Genomic DNA, 27795 nt, shown 5'->3' on the forward strand with positions numbered 1-27795 from the left:
GTGACTTAAATTGACAGTGTCCCTTTACTAAAACTTAAAAGGAGTATTAACTGGGATTGTTTTTTGTTTAAGATGAAGGGCATGTATGGCAATGAGGAAAAATGGACATAAAACAGTTCCATGTATGTTGAACTAATTAATGGTAACAATCATAAATATGTACGATTACTTTACTCAAAGTTGTTTGAGAGTTACAGTCCTGAGAATTTATTATATAGAATTTTAGTTAATTGTTGCACTTTGGTAATTTGAACAACGTATTCGTTGGCAATATTGTCTTTGATTTTGGACCTTTTAGATATGAAACTGCAAAAAACAAATCAAACAAGAAAACTGAAGTGGGTACTCTGTTCTTACAGACCATTGCAAGAGCAGTAGAGTATAACATTTACAAGTATGTGCCATTCTAGAAATATGAGGGCAAATTCTGTTGTCCCTGGAGTTCCCACAGCCTGGTAGGGAAGCAGGCAAAGTTGCTACCAGAACTACTTTCCTCTGTCCCCTGTGTTGTAGCAGATGGACAGTGGGGAGCTGCTGAGGCAGGTGTAGCAGAGAAGGGACAGTAGCTATCTTTATTCACATCAGCGCACTCTATCCACATCAGCGCTGCCCACTAATGCTGCAGGAGAGGTGGTGGAAAGTAGCATCCCTTTCCACCTGTCCACAGTAAGAGAACAGGTCAAGCTCTTGAGTTTAAAAGTCAGGAGTGCAGCTCAGGGAATATGTTCTTGTTTCATAATCAAATATACATTTTCTTAATATATTTGCCCATGAGGGCCACAGGCTACCCTGCTGCTGTAGACCATTGTACCTTTTTTCAAGATGAGGAAGTGAAGCTTGTATAGAAAGAATTCATACCTCCTACTTATTTGAGTAGGAGTATAATTTTAATGTAAATTTGAAAATAGTGTCTTATCAACTTAGCACATAACAACACTTGTATACTGGTCCGCAGTCTCGGATTCTTCAACTGTGCTTTGTTGGAACTAGAATTCATTGATTATTTTCATAAAATTCTTTGTCACTGTGTCTTGCAGGTTGGCATTAAAGTTGGATGTTGCTGTCTTTAATTAGAAAATACTTGTTATTGAATATTGGCATTGAAAGGTGTCTTTATATCAAACAGATATTTGAATGGAGGGTATTTAAAATAACAAACATCTAAAAAGAGTATGCTAGTAAATAGTTAGTTTTATTTATAGCAGCATTGTTCCTTCTAAGCTACCCAGTTAAAGAAAATGGAGAAACAAGGTTTTTGTTAGAGTATAAAACTTTACTCACATCAACTCAAACTTGAACTATACCTGAAATGTAGTAGATGGCTGTTACAGTCCAAGGCAATTTCAACTTAGAATTTATATGAAAGCCACCAGTGAGTAGTACTATTCTATTGTTTTATTTGTCAAAAATGGAAGTTTATTATTTGTTTTATGGGAGTGACTAGAGGCCCCAATCAGTATTGGTGTTTCATTGCTCTCACTACTATATAACTACAGAGTGAAAAGTACACCCACTTCCAAAGAGGTTGCCATCTAAATAGACCAGATTCCACTCCCCCACCCTCACCCCACAGAGAGTAACTGATAGTCAAACAAAACCTAGGTAACAGATATGGAACTTGTTGGTTATATTTCACACACCCTTTTCTTCTGAAGTTTATTTTGAATGAGAAATTGAGACTTTTATGTTGGAAAGACCCAGGAAACATTTTTACCCTTCCGCTGTGGCCCTTGTTGTATTTGTTTTCCTGTACCGTTATTACCTGTGCCTTCCTCTTACAGCTAGCAATGTGCTAATTACCTTTGGCCAAGTGGGCCTTGTGTAGTGGGTTGTTTTTTTTTTGTTTTAATAATCAATGAGCTGCCTTATGGGTCAGCCAAGAAAGAGCACTTTGCAAGATGTGGCTCACACACACTTGCTCCCAGTTCCTGCCTTTTCTTAAGCAAAGACATGCTGTCATTTCTGTTTCTCCAGTATCACAGGAAGCCAAAGCTGTTGAATCAAATGCTTTTTGGATTTCTTCAGTTCTTCTGGGATATTTATTTTCTGGTTATTTTAAAAATCAATTTCAGTGCGAGTTTTTTTGTTAATAACTTACAATATTGACAAGTAACTTTCTCATTATATACTTGACTTTTTTTTTAAATTTCATGGTCCAGTTTGCAGGCATTTTGTCTTTTTGCTTATCAAGTTATACAGCAGCTTTAACATATGTACTTAATGGATATTGGTTGTGGTGGTATAACTAAAACTGGAAGATGTTTGCTGGTGCAGGTTGTATTGCAAAGACAGAACCCCGACATGTATGTAGCTTTGTTAAAACCTAGCAGTTGTGTAGTTTGGGTATTAGTATTTGCTATTTCTGAAATACCATTATAGTTTCTGGGCATAGCTTGAGTTTTAGATTTAAAAAACCAAAAATTTCCTAAAAGACTATGTAAGACATGCAACCTTGCATTCCCATATAATCTACAGTAAGCTTGGTGTTTGCGGGAAAACCTAGCCAGTAGGTCAAATGGGAGGAGAGTCCAGAAACTACACCTGCTGGAAAAATTAGGTGCGTGTATCTATCACTGTGTTCTAAATGAGGTCAAGTTCAGGCTCAGGTGTATTTTTCCTGGACTGAATCCCAGGGTCAAGGGCTTTCTATTGAGAATTACCTGCCTCCAGATCTTGTTTGATAAAGGTGAAACTTACAACTAAAGGGGTGTAGTCAAAGTTAGTGTGGCTAGATATAGGAAAGGTTAAGGTTTGTAGATGTTATTGTAGATGGTAATGTGCTATGTTAGCTGAAGCTTCTGAGTTATAGTCAAGATTATCCCTGGTTCATTGCAGTATTCTGGCCTAGAGATAATGGGTGTGAAAGAATGTGTGAATACAACGTCTGATAGTAGAGTATGTTTTGGAGGGGTTGGCTGATATTTAGTATGTTTTAGGCCTTGTCTACATTACAAAATTACTCCAATTTTACAGAAGTTGATTTTTGGGAACAGATTGTATAAAGTAGAGTGCATGCGTCCACACTAAGCACATTAATTCGGCAGTGTGCGTCCACAGTACAAGTGTCGACATTCCAAGCGGTGCACTGTGGGTAGCTATCCCACAGTTCCCACAGTCCCCGCTGCCCATTGGAATTCTGGGCTGAGCTCCCAGTGCCTGATGGGGCCAAAAATTTGTTGCAGGTGGTTATGGGTAAATGTCGTCAGTCAACCCTCCCTCCGTGAAAGCAACGGCAGACAATCATTTTGCACCCTTTTCCCTGGATTGCCCGAGCAGATGCCATAGCACAGCAAGCATGGAGCCCATTCAGCTCACCGCAGCAGTTATGACCATTGTAAACACCTCGCGCATTATCGTGCAGTTTAATGCAGAGCCAGAACCTGAAAAACCAGGCAAGGAGGCGACGGCAGCGCGGTGACAAGAGTGATGAGGACATGGACACAGATTTCTCTAAAACCGCGGTCCCCACAATTTGGAGATCATGGTGTTACTGCGGCAGGCTCATGCCGTGGAACGCCAATTCTGGGCCTGGGAAACAAGCACAGACTGGTGGGACAGCATCGTGTTGCAGGTTTTGGATGATTTCCAGTGGCTCCGAAACTTTCGCATGCGTAAGGGCACTTTCATGGAAATTTGTGACTTGCTTTCCCCCTGCCCTGAAGCGCAAGAATAACAAGATGAGAGCAGCCCTCACAGTTCACAAGCAAGTGGAGATAGCCCTCTGGAAGTTTGCAATGCCAGACTGGTCAGTCGGTGATCAATTTGGAGTGGGCAAATCTACTGTGGGGTTGCTGTGATGCAAGTAGCCAATGCAATCATTGAGCTGCTGCTATCAAAGGTAGTGACTCTGGGAAATGTGCAGGTCATAGTAGAAGGCTTTGCTGCAATGAGATTCCCTAACTGTGGTGGGGCTATAAACGGAACGCATATCCCTATCTTGGAACTGGACCACCAGGGCAACCAGTACATAAACCGCAAGGGGTACTTTTCAATGGTGCTGCAAGCACTGGTGGATCACAAGGGACGTTTCACCAACATCAACGTGGGATGGCTGGGAAAGGTTCATGACGCTTGCATCTTCAGGAACTCTGGTCTGTTTAAATGGCTGCAGGAAGGGATTTACTTCCTAGACCAGAAAATAACTGTTGCAGATGTTGAAATGCTTATAGTTATCCTTGGGGACCCAGCCTGCCCCTTAATGCCCTGGCTCATGAAGCCGAACACAGGCACCCTGGACAGCAGTAAGGAGCTGTTCAACTACAGGCTGAGCAAGTGCAGAATGGTGGTAGAATGTGCATTTGGACATTTAAAGGGTCACTAGCGCAGTTTACTGACTTGGTTAGACCTCAGCGAAACCAATATTCCCATTGTTATTGCTGCTTGCTGTGTGCTCCACAATCTCTGTGAGAGTAAGGGGGAGACGTTTATGGCGGGGTGGGAGGTTGAGGCAAATCACCTGGCCACTGATTACACACAGCCAGACACCAGGGCGATTAGAAGCGGACAGGAGGGTGAGGTGCGCATCAGAGAAGCTTTAAAAACCAGTTTCAGGAATGGCAAGGCTACGGTGTGAAAGTTCTGTTTGTTTCTCCTTGATGGAACCACCCCCCCCCCCGGGTTCACTCTACTTTCCTGTAAGCTAAGCACCCTCCCTTCCCCCCCCCCCATTCAATCACCGCTTGCAGAGGCAATAAAGTCATTGTTGCTTCACGTTCATGCATTTTTTTATTTATTCATCACACAGATAGGGGGATAACTGCCAAGGTAGCCCAGGAGGGGTGGTGGAGGAGGAGGGAAGCACTGGGTGGGGTGGTGGAGCAGGGAAAGACAAGCCCACACAGCACTTTCAAACTTATTGAATGCCAGCTTTCTGTTGCTTGGGCAATCCTCTGGGGTGGAGTGGCTGGGTGGCCGGAGGAGCCCCCCCACATTCTTGGGTGTCTGGGCTTGGAGGCCATGGAACTTGGGGAGGAGGGCAGTTGGTTACACAGGGGCTATAGTGGTGGTCTGTGCTCCTGCAGCCTTTCCTGCAGCTCAACCATACGCTGGAGCATATGAGTTTGATCCTCCAGCAGCCTGAGCATTGACTCCTGCCTTCTTTCCGCAAGCTGACGCCACCTACCATCTTCAGCCCGCCACCTCTCCTTGCGGTCATATTGTGTTTTCCTGCACTCTGAGATTGTCTGCCTCCACGTATTTTGCTGTGCTCTGTCAGTGTGGGAGGACAGCATGAGGTCAGAGAACATTTCATCACGAGTACATTTTTTTCGCCTTCTAATCTTTGCTAGCCTCTGGGAAGGAGAAACATATGCAGCTGGTGGAGGGGGAAAAAAGGGAGAGTGGTAGTTAAAAAGACACATTTCATAGAACAATGGGTATGCTCTTTCACAGTAAACCTTGCTGTTAACATTACATAGCACATGTGCTTTCATTACAAGGTCGCATTTTGCCTATTATTGAGGGTATGCCGGTTTGGTGTGGGAGATCACTCACGCAGGGCCAGGCAACAGAATTCGACTTGCAGGCAGCCCTGGTAAGCCACAGTCTTTTGGCTTCTTTAACCTTCATAACATGTGGGAATGGTTTTAAACAGCAGCGCCCTCATTTCCCATACAAAGTAGCCATTGGGTTGGCTATTAAAAATGGGTTGGCAATTTAAAAGGAGGGGCTGCAGTTTCCGGGTTCACGTGCAGCAGAAACCCAACTAACCCCCCCACCCCCAACACACACACCCACACACAATTCTCTGGGATGATGGCTTCACCCCTCCCCCCACCACGTGGCTAACAGCAGGGAAGATTTCTGTTCAGTCACAGGCAAACAGCCCAGCAGGAACCGGCACCTCTGAATGTCCACTTACTAAAACCACCCTATTTCAACCAGGTGACCATGAATGATATCACTCTCCTGAGGATAACACAGAGAGATAAAGAATGGATGTTTTTTGAATGCCAGCGCACACTGGGACCATACGATGCAATTCTCTGTTCTGCAATAATTCCCGACTTCGTGCTGCTGGCCTGGTGTGGTAAAGTGTCCTACCATGGAGGACGGAATAAGGCTGCCCTCCCCAGAAACCTTTTGTAAAGGCTTTGGGAGTACATCCAAGAGAACTTTATGGAGATGTCCCTGGAGGATTTCTGCTCCATCCCCAGACACGTTAACAGACTTTTCCAGTAGCTGTACTGGCCGTGAATGCCAGGGCAAACTAATAATTAAACACGCTTGCTTTTAAACATGTATAATATTTACAAAGGTACACTCACCAGAGGTCCCTTCTTCGCCTTCAGGGTCTGGGAGCCCACCTTGGGTGGGTTCGGGGGGTACTGGGTCCAGGTCCAGGGTGATAAACAGATCCTGGCTGTTGGGGAAACTGGTTTCTCTACTTCCTTGCTGTGAGCTATCTACAACTTCCTCCTCATCATCATCTACCTAGCCCCCAAAACCCGCTTCCGTGTTGCCTCCCACTCCTTGGACAGAGTCAAAGCATAGGGTTGGGGTAGTGGTGGCTGCACCCCCTAGAATGGCATGCAGCTCATCATAGAAGCAGCATGGCTGGGGCTCTGAACGTTTGCCTCTGTTTTTTTGGTAGGCTTTCCTGAGCTCCTTAATTTTCACGCGGTACTGCTGCGGGTCCCTGTTATAGCCTCTGTCCTCCATGATATTGGAGTTTTTTTTCAAATATTGTGGCATTTCGTCTGTGATAGCATGGATTCGTCTCCCCATACAGCAATCAGATCCCGTACCTCCCGTTTGGTCCATGCTGGAGCTCTTCAGCGGTTCTGGGACTGCATGATCTCCTGTGATGATGAGCTCTGCATAGTGACCTGTGCAGGTGAGCTCACCATGCTGGCCAAACAGGAAATGAGATTCAAAAGTTCGCGGGCCTTTTCTTGTATACCTGGCCAGTGCATCTGAATTGAGAGCGCTGTCCAGAGCGGTCACAACTGAGCTCCCGGAGGCCAATACCATTGAATTGCGTCCACAGTACCCCAAATTTGACCTGGCAAGGCCAATTTCAGCGCTAATTCCCTCATCGGGGGTGGAGTAAAGAAATCGATTTTAAGAGCCCTTTAAGTCGAAAAAAAGGGCTTCGTTGTGTGGACGGGTGCAGGATTAATTCAATTTAACGCTGCCAAATTTGACATAAACTGGTAGTGTAGACCAGGCCTTAGTCACTGCATCTGTTTACAGTCTAGTAGCAGCCAGGAATCTCTCCCTAATATACAACTACTCTCAGTAGTAGGTAGAGCAGAGGTGGGCAAACTACGGCCTCGGGGCCACATCTGCCCCTCTAGACATTTTAATCTGGCCCTCGAGTTCCTGCTGGGAAGCAGGGTCTAGGGTTTTCCCTGCTCTGGCGCTCCAGCTGGGGAGCGGGGTCAGGGTCTCGTCCCACTCTGCACAGCTCCCGGAAGCAGCGGAACAATCCCACTCCGGCTTCTACGCGTAGGGGCAGCTGGGGGCTCCGCACACTGCCCCCACCCCCAGCGCTACCCCCGCAGCTCCCATCGTCAGGGAACTGCAGCCAGTGGGAGCTGCAGGGGTGGTGTCTGCACACAGGTGCCCAGAACCACCTGGCCGTGCCTCCACATAGGAGCCGGAGGGGGGCATGCTACTGTTTCTGGGAGCTGCTTGATGTAAGCACCGCTGAGAGCCTGCTCCCCATACTCCCTCCTGTGCCCCAACCCCCTGCCCCAGCCCTGATCCCCCTCAGTCCCAGCCCGGAGCACCCTCCTGCACCCCCAACTCCTCATCCCCAGCCCCACCCCAGAATCAATACCCCAGTTGGAGCCCTCACACACTCCTGCACTCCAACCATCAATTTTTTGAGCATTCATGGCCTGCCATACAATTTCCATACCCAGATGTGGCCCTCGGGCCAAAAAGTTTGCCCACCCCTGAGGTAGGGCCATATTTAAGAGAATAGTCGTGGACCTCAAGTTCTCAGAATTCTTCCTCTTCTGCTCAGCCTCACTTCTGTTAACCAAGGTGAGCATAAACCAACCATCTTTCATCCAGGTTTCTATCTCCGACATCCAAAGAGAAAGGGAACCACTTAGTGTGGTTGAGGTGAAAAGAAGATATAGCGCTGAGCTATCAGCATATTGATCCTCTTACATCTCTCAATCCCTAGTTATATATAAGCATTGAAGAAAGGAGGTTTCAAGATTGATTCTTGAGGTACATCATAACTTACAGCCTTCAGGCAGAAGGCCAGTTTTCCGCTCAGCAGTTGCTGGGCTTTTCCGGTAAGGAATGAATGGAACAACTTTTAAAGCTGTTCTGTCCTTTGTCCCGTGGTCGTCAGTGTTCGTCATGTTCAACAATAAAGGCAGGCGTGGCATAATTTGTTTTTTGTTGTTTTGTTTTTTGGAGGGTGTTCTTTTGTAATTTCAGTGGTTGATATCAATGTTTGTTTCTTTATATCAATTCAAATGTTTACAGTTGCAGGAAATTATGGGAAATCAGCTAATTAATGACAGTAGACACCAAGATTCAAAAAATTTAAAGCTTTATAACCATTAAAAAACACACTGGTAACATCATATGTCAAAATATACAAAGCATCCTTAATTCAAACTCTTTAAGTCCTCAAGCAGCATTTTTCTTACTTCATCAATATGTAAACTTCTGTTATCGATGGAAATATTTTTTTCATCAGTTTGTTTCTGTACAGTGAAATCAACGTTTACCAATAAAAATGTAATCTTTCCAAGCCTAAATATAGGGTATGATTTTTTTTAAAAGTGTCTAAGTGACATAGGTGGGTAAGTCTCATTGTAAGTCAGCATGACTTGTGTTTCTGTATCACTTAGGCCCTTTTGAAAATCCCATCCATAAAAAGCAGCTGAAAGATCTAGTAGTATGTGTAAAGAAGCCCGTTAATTGCCACTAAAACTGATGCTGTTTCTCTGCTGTGGCCAGATCTAAAGTCTGTCTGGGATCCAAACGCTTGGAAGATTAAGATCTGTTGGATTTGGTCGGCCATCACTTTCTCAGTGACCACTTCCAGAAAGAATAGGTCAGATCTTTGGTGATAATTGGCAAGAACACGAATAACAAAGAATAGTTCTTTGAGTACATGCCAAATGAAAGCATGTTTATTCACTGGAAACTTTATCTCCCCTAGGGAGGCCATAATTATCCCTCCAAATAATAAATTCAAACGTTCTTCACTGGCTTTCTCTGGCCTAACAGACTATAGCTCTAACTCAGATGTTTGGGTGGACTTTAGTGTCTCCACAATTTCAAAATTGGATGATAGTAAGGGATGGAAAGTGGTTTGTTTTTGTTTCTTTCCTTTGACATAGCTTCCCAGCTGTGGAGAGACTGTCCTTAAACAAATTGTTCTCGTTTCTGAGATATATTGAAAGCCCCTTGCTGTGAGATAGTTTCAACTTGGACCTGGTGAAGACAACTGGAGTTAATCAGACTAATCACATGGAATAGTTTCTCTTGTCAAGATTTTGTGGATGCAGTAATGGAGAAGCAAGACATCTTGTTCCTTGCGGCTCTGGCATAAGAATGTTCTGTTTCAGTTATTCATATTCCATGTTCGTACATCTGTCTACAACATTCCGGTGTCCTCTTATTTCTGTCTCAAGTTGCTGGTTAATAATGGTGGCCTGTGAGGCTTATGCGGAGAGAGGAGGCTCCTAAAGAATAAGAGCATGGGTGGTTTTGTGCAATAGATGATTGTAGTGCTCTACTATGCTGTTCATACTGATCCAGGGGCACTGTCATAAAACAGTTGCTGGGCTCTTCCTCAGAGCTGGCTGCACTTCAGTGGTAGATAAAATTATTTGTGTTTGTAGGTATAGCTTGTAATAGGACATTAATAGAATTTTCTTTTAGCAGATTTCAGATAGTCAAGTTTTAGAATTTTCCATGATAGCTTAAGTTTATCTTCTTGTTCATTTGGAAACAAATAAAAAAAGTATTCAAGTTTTTAGACTCAGTTGTTCAGTTGTACCAAAATCATATACAAATAAAGTTTTTTTTCTGGAATTTGTTAAATTCAGTCTACTTATTTTGTTTTTTTTCACAAAATATTGAAAAATACTTTGTTGCTAGTAAAGTAAATAGAATTGAGTTAGAATCTCTGTTGCATGGTAAAGTAATTCATCTGAGGTTTTTTTGTGGGTATATTTTAAGTACTGGCAACTTGCAATTAGATATGCAGTGTACAATATGTAATTAGTTCATCTCCCAGTTTTCCCTTTTCTCTAAATTAGCAGCTGTCATTGCAGCACCTTGCCTCCTGCTTAGTTGGAGGGCAAGTAGCTCCCTTTCTGGCAGATACTGATGTAGTATCCTGAATTAAGTGCCATGAAGTAGATTGAGTACTGCAAATCAGCATGCCCAGTTTTCTCTGGAATTTAACAGCCCTGAATGTACCACATGACACAGTAAAACATTTCTTAAATATTGTATTTTGAATGTCTCTGCATATCTGACTGCTTTGAAACAGTGAAATATATAGTAAAAGGAAATAAGTTTTCTGTCAAAGACGAATGCTGAGAGATACATTTTAAATACTGTAGGCATTCTTGATTTTTGCAGGTGGAAGATTAGTGGCAGTTATTTCACAGCTAATTCAGTAATACACAGTTTTCTTTCCTGTCAGTGTAGATATGGCAGACTCATTCTTAGGCTGCATTCAGTGATGTCTAGCCTCTTACTCTGAGATAATGATAATGGGGTGAGGGGAAAGCCCAAGTACTCTCGTAAATTAAATTACTGAATGGAATTTTTTCATTATTCACAGAACACATATACTTGTGCTGTAAAGTCATTTTGTATGGAATTGCTGTGAATATTTTTACACATAAATGTAAAAAGATTGTGTAATTATAGAATTAAGTTTTAAAAATTGCTATAGTAAGACTTTCTTGGATTTTAAATAGCACAATTCAGTTATGAGACCTAAATAAAATAGAATATACAAATTAATCTTGTCCCCTTTTTCTTTTGGACACTCCAAAATGTGTGTGCTACCCCAAGGAGATGTTACAGTTGGGCTTGAAAATTTAGTAGACGTATCAGCTGAAGAACTGTGCCTGTTAGCTGAAGGTAGATAGAAAAGATGATGGGGATTGTGCAAGAGGTGAAGAGCTCTACTACTCTAACCCTTTTTGTGTGTGGGCATCCTCCAAGTAACTCCAGTGCCTGCCCTTGATTCTGCTTGCAGCTTTTCCATGGGTATGGAATCATAGTTATGAAACTGACCAGTGACTTGATATCACTTTTCTGCTACTTGGCCGATCTAAGAAAAGCAGCAGAGGCACTGGAGCAATCTTTACGCAGGCTGAGGAAGTCAGCACTGCATTTCACATTTGGAAGGTGTTCTTTACAACTGTAATGGTGAGAAACTTAATTTCTTTTTTTTTTTAATGGAAGCTTAATTTCTGCAGAAACTGATCGGCTTTCATTGAGGGATGAAATATAGTATTGTTATGTTTAACTTCATAACGGGGTCTTTAAAAAGAGGAAACTAGGCAAAAGGCCCTAAAATCAAATGTAAAGAAGTTGAAACACTTAAGTTTGGCATAGGTACTACTCTAAGGAAGCAGTAATAGTGTCAGAAGGCATATAAACCTCTAAACAAAAAAGGCAATAAGTAAATCAGTATGGCTAAATAGAAAGGTTCAGGAGGTTAAAGCTAGGTATCCTTCAGAAAATGGAAAACCTAATGAAATCAGTTAAAAGGAGTATAAGCTACAGCAGACAAAAAGTAAGAAGGAATTTTAATAGCAAATAGCTAAAGGTATAGAAACAAATAAATTATTTATGTATGGTGCTGGAAGTTTGCATGAGAATTTGATATGTCTCCTGGAGAAAGGAGATCAACTAAGAAAGAGACAAACGTTCTAGAGAAGCTAACTGATTTCTTTGTATCAGTCTTCATAACAGAATGGTGAGGTGATGTAACTCTTTTCTGGTAGCAGTGATAAGGCACATTCAGAGATTGAGATGTCAAGGAGTTTCTGGAACAAATGAACTGAAAGCAACGAGTCACCTGGTCCCAGACACCCAATGTTAAGAAGGAATTTAAGAAGTAAATGCTTGAGCTACTAGTAAAAATGATTTCTCATTCAAATGAGCTGCTATCTCAGATGGTAGCCAGTATTGCACTTCTATTTTTAAAAAGTGCTAGGGGCAATCTGAGGAATTAGACCAGTAAGCTTTTTTCTGTAGTTGATAAATTGGTTAAAATAATAATCATAAATAGAATTCTAACAGCTAGAAGAGCCAGCTCTGATGGAGCCTGACAAGCACAGCTTCTGTAAAGGAAAACCCTGCCTACTGAATCTAGAATTCTTAGACTTTTTTGAACAGGACAATAAAATAGTGTATAAAAGACAACTTACTGACCCAATTTATATGGACTTTCAAAAGGGTTTTAATAAAATCCCTCACAAGAGGGTAAAGCAACTAAGTAGACATGGTCTGAAAGACAATATACAATAATGAATCAGAAACTGTCTAAAAGATGGAAAACAGAGTAAAGATAATTGGTCAATTCTATCATGAGAAAATGTCATCAGAAGGGTGTCAGAAGTTTCTACACTAGAACTGGTGTTTAATGATCTGGAAAAAGGGAAGACCAGTGAGGTGGCAAAATTCGCAGATTATTTAGGTTCGTCCAGACTGGGAGAATACTGTGGAACTTCAGAAGGGTCTAACAGAATGGTCAACATAGGTGAATGGTCAACATAACGGCAGATGAAATTCAAAGTTGAGAAATTCAGAGTAATGCCCATTGTGGGGAAACTATTTGAACTGCTTACCTTAGTGGGTTCTGAATTATGTGCATCAACTCGGGGGGGGGGGGGGGGAACAGGAATCAATAAAATGAACAAAATGGTAGAATGTATATAAGGAATGGGATGAAGAATAATACACCTGGACTAATGCATCAGTAATCAAATAAAATGAACAAAATGGATCAGTAATCAATAAAATGAACAAAATGGTAGAGTGTATAAGGAATGGGACGAAGAATAAAATCACCTGGAATACTGTGTGCAATTCTGGTCATCCCGTCTCAAAAACGGTGGATCAGAAATTAAGGGGGTTTAGAGATGAACAACAAGAAGAATTAGGGGTATTGGGAAAACTCATGTGAAGAGAGTAAAATATTGGTACTGTTCTTGAGGAGACAAATAAGAGGGGACATGATAAAAGGATACAAAATAATGAATGATATAGAGAAGATTTATCTGGGAACTTCTATTTATTCTTTCTCCCAGTATAGGAACAGGTGGACATCAATGAAATTAGAAAGTGGTAAATTCAAAACTCATAAAAGGAAATACTGTTGCACATAATGCACAGTCAGACTGGAATTCCTTGCTTCAAGAAATCATTGAGGCAAGAGTTTAGCGGGAATTTTTTTTAAAGGATTAGACATTTTTATAGATAACTAGCTATTGCTGTTGTAAGAGTAAATATTAAAAAGAGAGATTTGGAAGGGATATAAGTCCTCAAACTTTGGGGAGTAACCCAATCTCTAATTATTGGCAATAACTCTCCCTCGGGGCAGATTATCACATTACTGCCTGCTGCAGAGTTTCTTCCTCTGAAGCAGCTGATACTGGTCACTGTTGGAGGTAAGGTACTGGAATACATGGGCCACTGGTCTGATCCAGCATGGTAACTCCTATGCTCCACATTTGCAGGGAAAGCTTCACAATCACCACTGGCAAGTATCTTACAATAGGTGACAACTGGATGCTATAAGTGGATGAAAGAAATGGAGAGGAGGACAGGTGAGGGGCAAGGTAACGGTAAAACAACCATATCTTAGCACAGTAAACATTAGTTATGGCTTGTCACCTACCTACCCATTGTCAGCTAGTACTGTTTTGTCCAGACAAATCCAGCGTAGAAGAAATCTTTTCCGCAAAGGTGCCTAAGTTGTCTTTTTGGCAAAGACCCTGACTACTCCGGAGGAAGGGGAGGAATCTTCTACTGAGTCGTATATTCCTTCTTCCTCTTAATTTTGTAGAACCATTGGATGCCTTAAGGCAAAAGACTGCCCTAACTTTCAGATCTGAGCTCTCTGGGGAAAGCAGAGAGGCATGCCCAGAATTTGACAGTTGAGACCAACTACCCTAATGCTTCAAGAGGCAGGTCTCTTCCAACTCAGTCTGACTGTGACACCTTGTGCAGTTATGGGGGATGCCTGACAAACCCTGCTGGGGGAGTAGTAAGCCCCACTACCTGCCTAAAATCACAGTAGTTTTGGAGCTTGGAAGAGGGGTGAGAAGGGCCTGGTCACTCTCTCTTAAACTCCAGGTCAGAATTCAGGAGGGTAACTGAGTCAGGGTTAAACCAGGAGCAAAGTGTGAATACTTGTTTCTCCCCTCCCTCCCCAAATCAGAGGATACTCTGTTCTTGATCACTTTCCTCAGCTTCTGGTACTTCTTTGTAGGGTAGGCTGCCTGTCTGGGGAGGAGGGCTTTTCTTTTGGGCATGTTCCTGACTTTTGAGGTTGAAAGTTGTATGGGACAAGCGGGGCCAGATTAGACTACCACAGAAGGGACCAGATCTGCTTTGCAGTTACTTTGAAGCTCTGTGTGCTACAGCTTTCCTTTGCTGCCATCATTGCAGCCAAAGTTCCTGTTTCACCCTGAGATAGCAGAAGATGGGTAGATTGCTGAATACCCAAAGACTAGCAATCTTCTGTGGGGTAGAGCTACCAGTGTAGTGAGAAACCTTGGCCCCGGTTGGGCTCCGTGTAGGATAAGAGTTAAAATAAATCTTTGGCCCTTATCTTATTAAAATGTAAATACTTCAAGTAGTGCATGGTAATTTGTATTTGTAGTAATGCAAAATTGCACAAAGACAAATGTTTGAATTAATAGATATGCTCAGGAGGGCCTATGGAATGTGCATTCATGTTTGTGCTGGCTCAGTATTGAAAACTTTACTGCTGCAGGGCAGAAAATCTTACATACTTCATGATTGTATGATTAAAAGCGAACTTTTTTTCTCCTTAAACACACTTTCATTTTGGAATGCATCCGATGAAGTGAGCTGTAGCTCACGAAAGCTTATGCTCAAATAAATTTGTTAGTCTCTAAGGTGCCACAAGTCCTCCTTTTCTTTTTGTGAATACAGACTAACACGGCTGCTACTCTGAAAACTTTCATTTTAGAAATTCAAAAAATATAATCACTTCTGTTAAAAAAAAGTATGGGGCTTAAACGTAGTCTGAATTTTAAGTGCTCTCATGCTTCTAGTGTTTACTTCTCCAGCAAGTGCTAGTAAATATTCAGTATACGTTTTTCACTGGAATTAAAAAATCCGGTTTATATACTATTGGCTTTCAGTAACCTGTGTGGAGGATGGTGGAAGGGGGAGCTGCAATAATTACACACATCAATAGATGATTCAGATATGCTGAATTATAATTTTTTTGATTTTGTATCCTCTGGAAGAAATGTAAAATTATGTGAGATGTGTGTTCCTGTGGTTATGTAATATGTATATGTAATTGGACTAACTGGAGCCTCAAGCCTGAGATTTTTTAGAAGCTAGTACTCTTCAATGGCTCCGTTTTCAGAGTTATTGATTAGCCTATTAGTATTTCCACGTGGTATGCCTAGATATCAGTTTCAAAGAGGAAGAAGCAGAACTGTATCAAATAACCAATGCTCCAGTTCTAGAATATTTTTGTTTTTATACTTTCATATTTGCAATAAAAACATCAGCTTTGGTGGTGCTCTGTTGCTCTGGAGAAGTGACTGGTGCTAATACTAAATATACTATATTAAAAGTTTCTAGTTAATACTAGACTGCTAATGTTTTTATCTTTAGTCAGTTTTATTTTTGCTCTATAGTTACACAATTAATCCTGTTTCACAGGTGCTGAGCGCCTGTTGCTCTTCTTGAAGCTAATGAACTGTGAGTGCTTGACACCTTTGAAAATTTATGCTCCAGATATATTTATGAAATAGTATTGAAAGTTTTTGCATTAATCTGGAAACAAATGTAAATATCTAAAGGTGAACTTTAAACTTGCTTCTCTAAATATGAATTTACCAACTTTTCTCTGCTGCTATCTGTTCGTCTCTTCCCTGTCCTTTCCCAACAGCTTTATATAAGCAATGGATAAAAAAAGAATTTATTATGAAAACACTTTCTCTCTCACAACAATTCCTTTTACTTTTTAAATCTAAACAGGGTAGATTAATGTTAACTGTATAGTTTAGCATTAGTCAATTTCTTTCTGAATGCAAAACTACAGTATTTAATTTCAAATTTCACAAAGGAGCTTAAAGGACAGCTTACTAGCTATCTCTAAAAATAACCTATTAAAGTTTTTAAAATGCAAACTTAAGTGAACACTGTGTGGCTGATGTCTACAAACTGAAGTCCATTTAAATGAGACAAGTTTATCTTAAATCCAAACATTTTCAGACATTCCTTTCTTCTAAAGCAGACACTGATTCTATAAAGCAATGCTTATAAAAATGGTTTAAGTAATATAATCCTTCACACTGAAGTTTTATCTTCAAAGTTGATATGAACAGGTGGGAAATTAACATTAATTAACATTAGACATTTAGGGATGTGGACAAAAAAGCACATTCAGTGATATAATGAAACTTTATTCAATTTTATATAGAAAGTTTGCAAATACTCTTTCAGAAGTGTGAAATATTTTTTTCCATGACACTTTTGTCATCTTCCATTCATTACTCTCTGAGGAGGAAATATGTATACAGACAAATAATAAAAACTAGCTCCTTTTATAATAAATAAAATATTTTGAATAAGTGTAAAAGGCTGACAAATCTAAATTAAAAATTTTGAGTAACTTTTGTAGCAAATCCATGAAACAACTCTGTGTGGTACCATGGGTAGAATACAGTATTATTTTTTTTCTTACAAGCAGAGTCTTAAGTTTAATCTTTTTACAGTGAAAGTTGGCCTAAATGTCAGTGTTGCAGAGATACCTAGGATTGAGTTAAATGAAGACTGAATCAAAAGGATAAATGTATTTGTAAAAGATCAGTTTCCATTTTTCCCAAGAATGGCTTGACCCGCTGGAATTATTTTCAGTTTTCCTATCATAGTTATTAGCAGTGTCATTCTATATTTCAGTGGGTTTCTTATCACTGGACATGCCCTTGGAGTCTTGTTGCCAAGGTAGCACTAGGCTACAGATAAAACAGATCTTGCTCTAAACTCCCAATCAGCTGTTTGTTTAGTTTTCTGTATAATTATTTAAATAAATGACAGGCTGATTGGGAGTTTAGAACAGTGTGTGTCACCTGTAGCTTTGTAGATTGTGTGTATATAACTTCTTAACTATCCGGGCTGCAAAACTCTCTGTGTGGGGTGAATATTCTTCCCACACCGTCTTCCCTAAGGATCCAAGCTGGGCTGAAAGGCAAGGTGAGGTGAAGAAGCTGGGGAAGGAGGACTGAGGGTGCTGACAGACTAGGCAGTTTATCTCTGGTTGTGGGAGGAAACAACCTTCTGTATGGGTGAGACCACTGCCAGGAATTGGCTTCCTTCCCAGTGGCAGCTGCAACGTGCTCTCACTTGTTCCAGTTCTGCTCCATAAGAAACACGTGAGGAGTAGAAATGGTGGGTGAACATGCTGCCACTGCTGGTGGTGGAAGGAGCTAAGTTTTAGTAGTAGGCCCATCCTACTTGAGCAGGAGTTAATGAGGAATGGGGTACATGTCAGAGGCCCAGCTTAGTAGTGAGGATGCGTTCTGTCAGCCCCGCATGTGGAGCTGTGTATGCTTTTGCGCAGTACATTGTCAGAGGGGTGCCCTAAGGCTAGGCTTTTAAAAAAAAAAAAAAGTTAAAGGTTGTAAAAGGTGAAAAGTCTGTTTTAAAAAATGGCATTATAAAACTACTTGGGTTATAAATATTACTTGTCTAACTGAAACTTGCTTCTTCAACTGAGATCAATATAGATTAGATATTTGCAAAATACTTAATACTCACCTTTTAAAAAAGATTCTAATATTAAGGAATGTAGTGTTAAATATATAAAGGTATTCAAATCCAACCAGAGCTGGAAATTGGAATAACATTGTGTATAAAATTAGGAACATTGTTCAGTAGTTGCAAAATATCTGTATTTAAAATTATCATGATACAGTTAAAGAGCACTCACAGCCATATGCTTGCATCAACTTGTAAAGCTGAACATTAACAGGAAAAAAAGGTTTGTTTATCTGTCATCTTTGAATGTGTTTAAAGAATTAATAACTAGGTTCATTGAAACTATGAATAACACATACAAACCATTACAGGAAGAAGGTTTGCACTACATGTAATGAAGATGAACTCTATTCCAGTTTACTAACAATGATAAACTATCTTAAGAACTCAAGGGTATAGACTAGCAGTTTTCACCTGAGAATCCCCAAAAAACTTTGAACACTTATTATTGTTCACAGAACCCTTGTGAGAATTGGTATGCTAAATATTGCCCCCATTTTGCAGGTAGGCATCCTAGTTTTTCCTGTGATGAAAGCTAGTGGTGGTCTACAAGTTCTCTTCTTCAAAAGGCAGTCACAGTAAATCTAGTCTGGAGAAAATGTAAACAGTTGATGATGATGGTGGTTTCTCACTGAAGAAGTGAGCTGCTGTATGGAATTTTTTTGTCAATTTAATTAATACTTGTAGACTGTCATTTCTGAAGATGATGATCCTTATCCACTAAAATAGACAGCATGGGCATCATCAGCATAAGCTTCTTCACCAATTTGTGCCTAAGTAATGATCTGAGAGAGGAATGAGGTAGTTGTGGTAAGGGGTAGAGACCATCTTAAGAACTGAGGAGATGTTTCAGTCCTTGGCCTATTTTCTGAGACTCCCAACAAGAATTCCAACTATGGTAATTTTGTAATGTTTATGCTAGTCCACTGTGCAATGGACGGAGACCACCATCTTATTTCGCAGTAGGTATCCATTTTTACTTGAGCCAACCCAAGCTGTGTTTGAATCAGTTTAGAGGTGAAAGTGGCCAGGTGTTCAATCCAATGCCCCAAGATAGAGCTTTGTTTACTAGTATTAAGTTAATAACTTAAGTTGCAAGCTCCTTAAAGTAGGGACTCTGTCTTCTATTGTATATGCTGACAAATAAGCTGTTGGTGAAAACATTAAGGGACTGGAAAATCCATGTACCTATTTCAACAATTTTAATATTAAAGTCCTTCATTGTCTTAGAATACATGTCTAGTAAAGAGGCTCTGGTATGTTCCTGTGTAAGTTCTGTTACTCTTTGTTTTGCAATAATCACTCAAAGGGGACACATTTCTGTGTGAGAGACGTAGTATTAACTTGGCATTCAACAGATTCTCTGTGTAGCTACATTATTCACATTACTACCAATATGCTGCAGAGGCAAATGTGCACCCACTCGTACAACTAGAGTAGCGTTATCACTCAGGTTGCCAATGTAAGAAAAAAATAAAAATAAAAAAATCCTGCTACACTGAATTGCACAGGGATGAAACAAAGTTTGAGACAATGTAACTGCTCACAAGTCAGTTTCCTTTATCACTAGCTTCCACTACATTTGTGCTTTTGTGAGCTTACACAGGCTTTGTGGCAATAACAGAAATGAATACTTAGTAATTACATTAGTGTGATGAGATCCTTTGATCTGAAGGGAGAAAAATGACTATATGCAAGATGTACACTAAAGAGGAAACTGATTACATCTATACCACATATACCCTGCTTTTTCCACCCTGCCTTCATACAGTACAAGGTAGTACTGTCTGAAAGGCAGAACTGTATTTTTACTTTTTTCTTTTTTTTTTAAATCTAATCTAAACTTCTTGCCCAACTTGCTAGGAAAATTTTCAAGAAATGTAAATGAAATTATTGAACTACAACATATCAAAATTTGATATTTTGAATTGATAAAAATTAGTGATTCTGTGAAAGGAAAGAAGGAATTTCTGCTTTCTGGGAGAATAAATATCGTTATCCCACAAATAACTGACTTTGTATTCATTTGAAAAAGCAAAAACATCAGTACTGTTTTTTAAAGCTTGAGAGTGAAACGTGTGTTTCATAAATAGAAAGTGTTGTTATATATTTAAGCAACATCAATTGCCTAATACTGGTCATGAAATATTCGTAAAACAACTTGCTTCCTCTTTCTCTGTCACATATCTGCCATCCATGAGCTGTGAAATAAGCGTAGGCTCTTTATTGAGAGAGAACAAATACAGAGGGGGAAGTAGGTGGTCTGTGTACAGTGATGAAATGAACCAGCCTAAGATTTCTTCTGTTCATTCCTAAATAGGCTCATTCAGTCTTCAAAATTTTTGGTTCAGTCTGATGTATTCACACAAGAGGGCTGAATTAAGGTTGTACTGGTAATGGTAACCTAAACTGAATATCTTGTAAGTGCTTGATTTTTGCAAACATAATGTTCATTTCATGTAGTGTTTTATATGCAATAGTACTGTAGTGTCTGAAATGTGTCGTCTCGTCCCCCCCGCCCTCCTTTCCAAGTAATCTCTCTTGGGGTAGGAGAGTGGTTCAAATAGCCAGCCATTTTCAGGAATTCCTTTTGAGGTCCTTTTTCCTGAGCATCTCCTCTATGTAGCTCTACTCTACCTGATCAAAAGATATTCAGGCCTCTCAGCAGAGTGGGCCTACTGATGAGAACCACAAGGAACTTTCTGATTGTTTGTTTATGAAAAATTTGTTGTGCCTATTGATTGGGTGGTCTAAATTTTAGCAGCTCTCTCTGATGTAACACAACTTGTTTAACCCCTCATTGTTTTAATTGGAATTAAAAACAAAACAAAAAACCCTACTGTGTAACCATTTCTGTTTGTCTTAGGGATTTCAGAGGTTTTTACAAAATTAATTTTTGACCAAATTATGAGTTAACTGTCCCCCTTGATTACACATTTTCTTCACACAAAAATAACTGTAATAAGACACTTCTGTTTTTTGTCATTTTTTATAATAGGAGCATAGAAAGCATCCTGATGTTCGTAAACGTATATCTTTTTGCAACGTAATATAAAACTGGGTTTTAGAAAATAATGGAAGTTTCACTGAGACTTCTTGTTTGCCATCTCAATACATAAAGCATAATTTGTAGACATTAGGCACTTTAAAAAGGAATACAGACACTCTATATAGATACATCTCCAAATGAAGCTACATGCTCTCAAAAGCTCAGGCTGGTGTATTTACATCACTTTACCTGTTTAGAAACATAAGTCACTGAACACATTACGGGGGTTCTCTGATTCATGCTCTGGCTCTCTATTGAATGAAGTCCAAGAACTTTTTCCTCTTACTCAGAGCCTTGTTTGGGATTGTATCTTTCTGCGTGTGAAAACATCTCTCTCCTACAATCAAGACCTTCCATGACAGCTGCATTTCACTGGAACAGTGAAAATTTTGATCAGTGAAAGAGGCTTGTGAGTGTGGGAGATATTTTTTTATAGAAGTTGGACCTATGTTGTAAAACTCGTAACTGCTTCAAGAGAGAATTGCCATAGGCCTTTCCGTGTTCAGAACTAAATGCAAACCTCAACTCTTTGACAGACCTTTCTTTCAGTAAGGTCTTTATGCTCACAAAATAAAATAACCCTAACCCTACTTTTCTTACAGGCTGATAAGAAAGAAAGATACTTCCTGGTGTTGATTATAATTTTAAATACATGGGAATAATTCAGATACTCTGTAAAAGCAGCAAGGACTCTTTGCCACTTTTACAGATCCAAACTAACATGGCTACCCCTCTGATATCAGATATTCTGGTGAGAGAACCCAGATTTATCTAACAGTTGCTGCAATACAACCAAGTATTTGTTGAAAAATTAAAATGCATGTCATATTGACCATCATACACTTCATGAATGTAAAAGGGATGTGCAGTCCCTAGATTCTGCAGAATTCTTATTCTTACTTTGTGGACTAAGTGGATTTAATATTCTGTGCAATTTAATGTTGTGAATTTCTCTTCCAGTTCTGCCTATGATAACATCAACAAAGTTCGAGTAGCTATAAAGAAAATCAGCCCTTTTGAGCACCAGACGTATTGCCAGAGAACTCTGAGAGAGATCAAAATCCTCCTGCGCTTCAGACATGAGAATATTATTGGAATTAATGACATTATCAGAGCTCCAACTATTGAGCAAATGAAAGATGTGTATCCTTTAAAGGTGTAAGATAATGATGGATTGCACTTTTTTCTCTTTGATAGTTCTGGTTCTCTGCTTTACATGTTGAGGCAGTTACACTTTATTTTTCATTCATCCTTCATCATGCTATTAAATTGTGATAAGAATTTACCTGCTGTGCTCTGGTAAACTGAAAGGAAAGCTTTGTCACATTAGTAAAACTTGAGTTCTGTTTGCAATCTGTAATGATGTTATTACCAATATATATATCTCATCCTACAACCAATATAAAAATAGTTAAATATCTTCTTCAAGATGACTTATTTATTCCAGTCTGTAGTGTTAGTGTGCCTCTGGCCAGTTTAGAGTATTTCAGAAAATGTCAAAATATCCAGCATTGCATTTTATATTTGATACTACACAGTAAGAAGTCTTCAAATAGTCTCTGGTTTCATTCCTAAGGGGAACACCAGCTTTTACATGAACAGGTCCAAAAATAGTGTTCCGATGGTTTTCCTTTAAATCCTAGATCAAGAGATTCTGGCATTGCCATCTGTCTTTATTTTATCTAGCCACTTTATCTTAAAACTAGATTGAATGGTTCAACCCTTATTGATCCTAAAATAAAGCCTAGTACCTCTGGAACAGAAATGGCAGAGTAGCTGTATACTTTGTGGTGGGGAAAGTCCCCTGAGTCCCCTGCCTTAAATGATCTAGACTGTTTCAAAGGTGAGCTGAAAGGATAAGTCTGCAAAAATTCAGCTGTACTTGCTGTATATGAAAAATTCTGCATCTGTTCACAGGCAGTTAAATGTACTTGATATGTGCAACTGGATTTTGTTGTTTATACCCAGTTTGCCTCCCCTTGGAAAATTTGGCTTAATAATGTGTTTAGTATGAGGTGAAGCCAAAGTTGGAAGACTTATACATCAGTATAAAGTGTCTTCAGTTCTCCTCTAAGCAGTATAGAATGACAGTACTTTGAGTGCAGGTAGTGTTCCATCTGGGTCTGAGAATTCAAAGGGATATGTTGATTTAGGGAAAGAAAACTAATTATTGCTATTTGATTTACCTTGACCTTGTGTTTGTTGTAACACAAAGGCCAGTTTTTTGCACTGGGATTATGTGGTTCTGATCTACAAATCCAGATATTTCTCTCTAAGAGGTACCTTAAGGGGGGATGAACTGGGAGCAGGTGAGATGCAATTCAGGTTGGGATGGAAGAATCTGCCTTGAAAATGCAGTACTAGGTGTAAAAGATGTGGTGTTTGATTGATTGATCCAGCATGACAAATATACAATACAAGAGGGAATTTGGTTTCTGGACATGAGAAGCCTAGGTCAGAAATTGGTATCTTCTAAGCTTTATTTCTTTGACATTTATTTAATACTGAATACAAACGTCTTTTTTTCCTCATAGTTTTATCACCTGTTAAACTATAGTATTCACTTTTTGCCAGAGAGAAGAATCCTCTGAAGACATACAGTTTCTCATGTTCAGAGCCAAATAAAATAAACTTCTTATATGAAGGAGTTTTATTATGATTAGCTGACACATTATGTACCAGTTTCTTAATCCTGTAACAACAGAATCATTGAACAGATTGATCTGAACCAAATCTTAAAATCGAAAATTTCCAGATTGTTTTGTGATTGTTAAAGTGAAAATAAAGGAAACCGTGAGACAAAATTTGTGGCTTGGCAGTAATTTTAAATTCTGAAATTAAAAATGAGTAGTTCGTATAGCACGTTACATGGATATCTAAAATGAGGTTATGGATTTGTTTGCTGCCTTACATCCAGTGGCTTACAGATACATTGTGCAAGATCTCATGGAAACAGATCTTTACAAGCTCTTAAAGACTCAACACCTCAGCAACGACCACATTTGTTATTTCCTTTACCAGATCCTGAGAGGGTTAAAATATATTCATTCAGCCAATGTGCTGCATCGTGACCTCAAACCCTCCAACTTGCTGCTTAACACCACTTGTGATCTCAAGGTTAGTTGGAACCTTCTTGCAAATTAGTCATTTTTCAGCCAAATTAAACTCCCTTGTACAATGACTTAATACAGTCGTTCTCATCCAAGGGTCTGAGTCCCCCTGGGGCACCGTGAGCAGATTTCAGAGGGTCTGCCAACACGTTCAGCGCGAGACTCTTTAGGGCCCAGGACAGAAAGCTGAAGTCCTCCTGCGCAGGACTGCACCCTGGGGCTGAAGCAGAAGTTTCAGCAACTTAGCTTAGTGGTGCTCTTTGTGGTGTGGGGCCCCAGGCAGTTGCCCTGCTTGTTACTCCCTAATGCTGGCCCTGGCTTCTATATGCAGAAAAAAAATTGTGACACAGCGGGTTTGTGGAGTTTTTATAGCATGTTGTGGGGGCCTCAGAAAGAAAAAGATTGAGAACCCCTGACTTAATAAACTACTTGCTGTAGTCATGAAACTTTTGTGGTGAATAATGTGAGCTTTTCTTGATAACATTGCTAAACCAGCTTTTGTTAAAGACCAGTCTTTGTAAACTAGTGCAAGACTTGGTTTCTGCGTAATAGATTGTAACTTTCTCACCTGTGAATCGACTATCCTTTCCATAAACACATTCATTTTACTTTCAAGTAACCCCTATTAATTAGTGTAATCTTAAATGTGTCCTGTAGTATACAGACAGAGATGCGCTGATTTGTTTTTTCTCACTTCCCCTTAAAATTATCAAATGAAAACTGTGACAGCCACTTTCATAGATTCATAGATATTTAGGTCAGAAGGGACCATTATGATCATCTAGTCTGACCTCCTGCACAATGCAGGCCACAGAATTTCACCCACCACTCCTAAAAAAAGACCTCACACCTATATCTGTGCTATTGAAGTCCTCAATTTGTAGAACCACAAGTAATAACTATATATTTAAGGCCAAAAAACTGTTGCCACCTTGAGGCAGATTTTTGACTCTCCCACTAACTTCCTAAGGAACTCTTTTTTTGGCACCTGAAACTCTCATGAGTAGTCTATGCCTAGAAAATAACTTCTCGGAAAGAGTTTAATTTAAAATGCCCTTTCCATCAAGAATTATGGGAGTATAGAAAAAATTAAGCCTCTATTTTGATGTTAAACTGTCGGTCTAATGTTACAAGCTCTGCTCCACCTAATTAAGCTTTCTTTTGAAAATGTCTCTAGCTGTCTTATAAAGGCAGTCTTCAAAATATAAGCCCAATAACTAGGCTTGTAACTTTGTCACAACTAGTTTTAGGAAAAATCATTCTGCCATTCAGCTGTGTACTTGCTCATCCCAAACACTGGTTACTGGAGTGCTTACCTTGAGTTCTTGCTTTTGTTGGCCGGCCCCTCCCAGTCCCATAATGCATGGGAGGCAAGTGATACTGGAATATTGGTCCTATGCCCGTGTCTTCTGACCCCCTGCTCTGGGGTTTCAGCAGCCCTTGGAGGCACCTTCTCCTTTAAGGAAGGTAACAGGCATTGGTAAAAATCTTCAGCCTCTTATAAGGTAGAGGTTGGCAGCAGTAGAAGAGTCCGTGTGTATGCGTATATCCTCAAGGGATAACAGGTGCCATTTTGACCCTAGAAAGAAAGTCACAGAAAAGAAAATCGAGAGGCATGAGCCAAGAGAAATACATGGAATGTGACTTTTGTGAGCACTAATCCTATTTATTCCCAGTGGTACTTCAGGCACTACAGGACTATTTAACTATGTTATGTGCTTTCCAAACACCGAAGACAGTCCAGCTCCAAAGAGCATGCTTCTGAACTAGAAGGGTGCTTTGATGTTTACAGTTACTATGTATATGGTTGAACAACGGGGCCATGAAAGAAAACAACTATTTGGCAGCAGACTAGCATGATCATGGGCATGACTGTTGGACAGTTTGACCCTTGGCCTATTTGTGTCTTTATATCTAAACATCTGTAAAATGATGGATTTAAATCATGGATAAAATGAAATAGAATAATTTTATATTTTAAAAAATCAAACTTTTTTAGAGGAACAGTTCCCTCTAGGGTGGAGGGTATAAGACATATAAGGTATCCCCTTTGGAGATAGCAGTGTTTGGATATTTTTGAATAGCGAAAGGAGGGAGAGACATCTTTAGTAGCTTCTCTCGGGAACTGGGGTTCTAACAATGTGAAATGAAGCTTTTAGAGCAGTTACCATTTCTTCAGGTTATGCTAGCAAAGTAACTTCATTGAGCCCTTAAATATGGTTTAACTCATGCCATTGAACTTAACTGCGGCTTTTTTCTCTTGGAGACAATCCTATTTATTTATACTGTTTGCTCAAGCATCTTACCAAAGGCTCTCTAATCGATGAAAGTGAGACTTTCAATTGCTGCAACCATTCTTTTTTCCTATCAACTTTTTTACTTGAAAAACTCCTTTCTGTTTTTACTGCTGAGAACTTAGGGTCTGTATTGTGGTGCCACAATGCGTAATTTAATTTGTTTTTTGTAACTGACCATATGTGATTCTCCTGACATACTTTACTATTTACTTCCAAATGTCACCAGCCTATTACAAACATTTGATATAATCCTAAAAGGAGAATTTTGTAGGTGAATACATTTAGAATTACATTTTAAAAAATCTAAATTGTCAAGAATCTGCCTCCATCAGAAAATGGAAAAGCAGAATAAAGGATAGAAGAAATACTCTTAGGATTATTGTTGACACTTTGCATCTGGTGAGGGAGATGTTTCTCCTTGATGAGGCCTCCTGAGTTTCTACATGATACTACATAATCTATTTTTGACTACAAGATATAAAGTAAGGAATTGCCATTTCCTTTTCTTGAATTCACAATTAAGTATACAGCATGATTATCCCTTTATAACAATTCTAGGGAAAAATCCCACTTCATTGTCTATATTTATCTTTATTTCATTATCCTACACGTTCTGTATCTTGGTAGTTTATCTGGGAGGAAATATTCTACCCATAGCCATAGTGGTTTTCTGATGGAGAGAAAGTTCCTCTGTGATAAACTTCTTGTGTAGACTGTTCCATTTTGTAAACTGTTCCTCATGAAGGAGAAGTGAAAGCTTACTCATGTGGCTGAATCTCAAGTCACTCAATGAGCCAGCCACTTGCCCAGTGAGATAATAGACATTAGCAGTTGGCCAGTTTCCCAGAGAACTGTCTGTCTCTAAATTTTCCATTTTCTTCCATATTCTCTTACAAAAACAAAAAGTGGCCCTTTCCCTTTTTTTTCTTCTCCTCCCCTGCCTTGGAAAAGGGAAGAAGTCTGTAGCAAGCACCATCCTTTTCAAAATGTGCCTGGAATGACCTCCCCCATTCCTAAGGCTTGCCAGTCCCTCCATCAGCTAGAGCTCAACTTTCTACAGTGTCTTCACCAGAGGATAGACAAAAGCGATCTCCCGCTTTCTGCTGAATTTGCCAGTCTGGATAAGAATTGCTTCCCATTGTTGTGATCTAGGTGTGTCCAATACTTAATATGTCTTGAAAGAGGTACTAGGGCTCAAGCAATCTTTTTTTTCATCACTGATGTGGCAAGCCCAAAGGTGCCAAGGCTGTGAAATGCCAAGCCTAGAGGTACTGGGGCTTAGCCCTGGCACAAATTAAGCACTGGGTGTGTCTGCCCAAAGGGTTGATCATCTTTTTACAGCTTTTCTCTTCCTCAGCAGTCT

At 39.9% G+C, this 27795-nt stretch overlaps 1 protein-coding gene and 1 long non-coding RNA gene across 3 annotated transcripts in view; one reads left to right on the forward strand and one right to left on the reverse strand.

Moving 5' to 3' along the window:
* Positions 1–27795, reverse strand: part of LOC140898837 (uncharacterized) — a 78461-nt gene that overhangs the window by 13405 nt on the left and 37261 nt on the right. The window contains exon 2 of the long non-coding RNA XR_012155121.1: positions 25452–25714. This is a non-coding gene — a long non-coding RNA (uncharacterized LOC140898837). The remainder of the gene's footprint in view (positions 1–25451; positions 25715–27795) is intronic.
* MAPK1 (mitogen-activated protein kinase 1) overlaps positions 1–27795 on the forward strand; it is a 48479-nt gene that overhangs the window by 5148 nt on the left and 15536 nt on the right. For both annotated transcript variants that reach the window (XM_073313322.2, XM_073313321.2), the window contains exons 2-3: positions 21986–22168; positions 23953–24142. In XM_073313322.2, the coding sequence (XP_073169423.1) occupies positions 21986–22168; positions 23953–24142 (373 nt within the window). The remainder of the gene's footprint in view (positions 1–21985; positions 22169–23952; positions 24143–27795) is intronic.

This window comes from Lepidochelys kempii, chromosome 15, assembly GCF_965140285.1.
Source record: "Lepidochelys kempii isolate rLepKem1 chromosome 15, rLepKem1.hap1, whole genome shotgun sequence".
In the NCBI taxonomy this organism is placed as follows: domain Eukaryota; kingdom Metazoa; phylum Chordata; order Testudines; family Cheloniidae; genus Lepidochelys; species Lepidochelys kempii.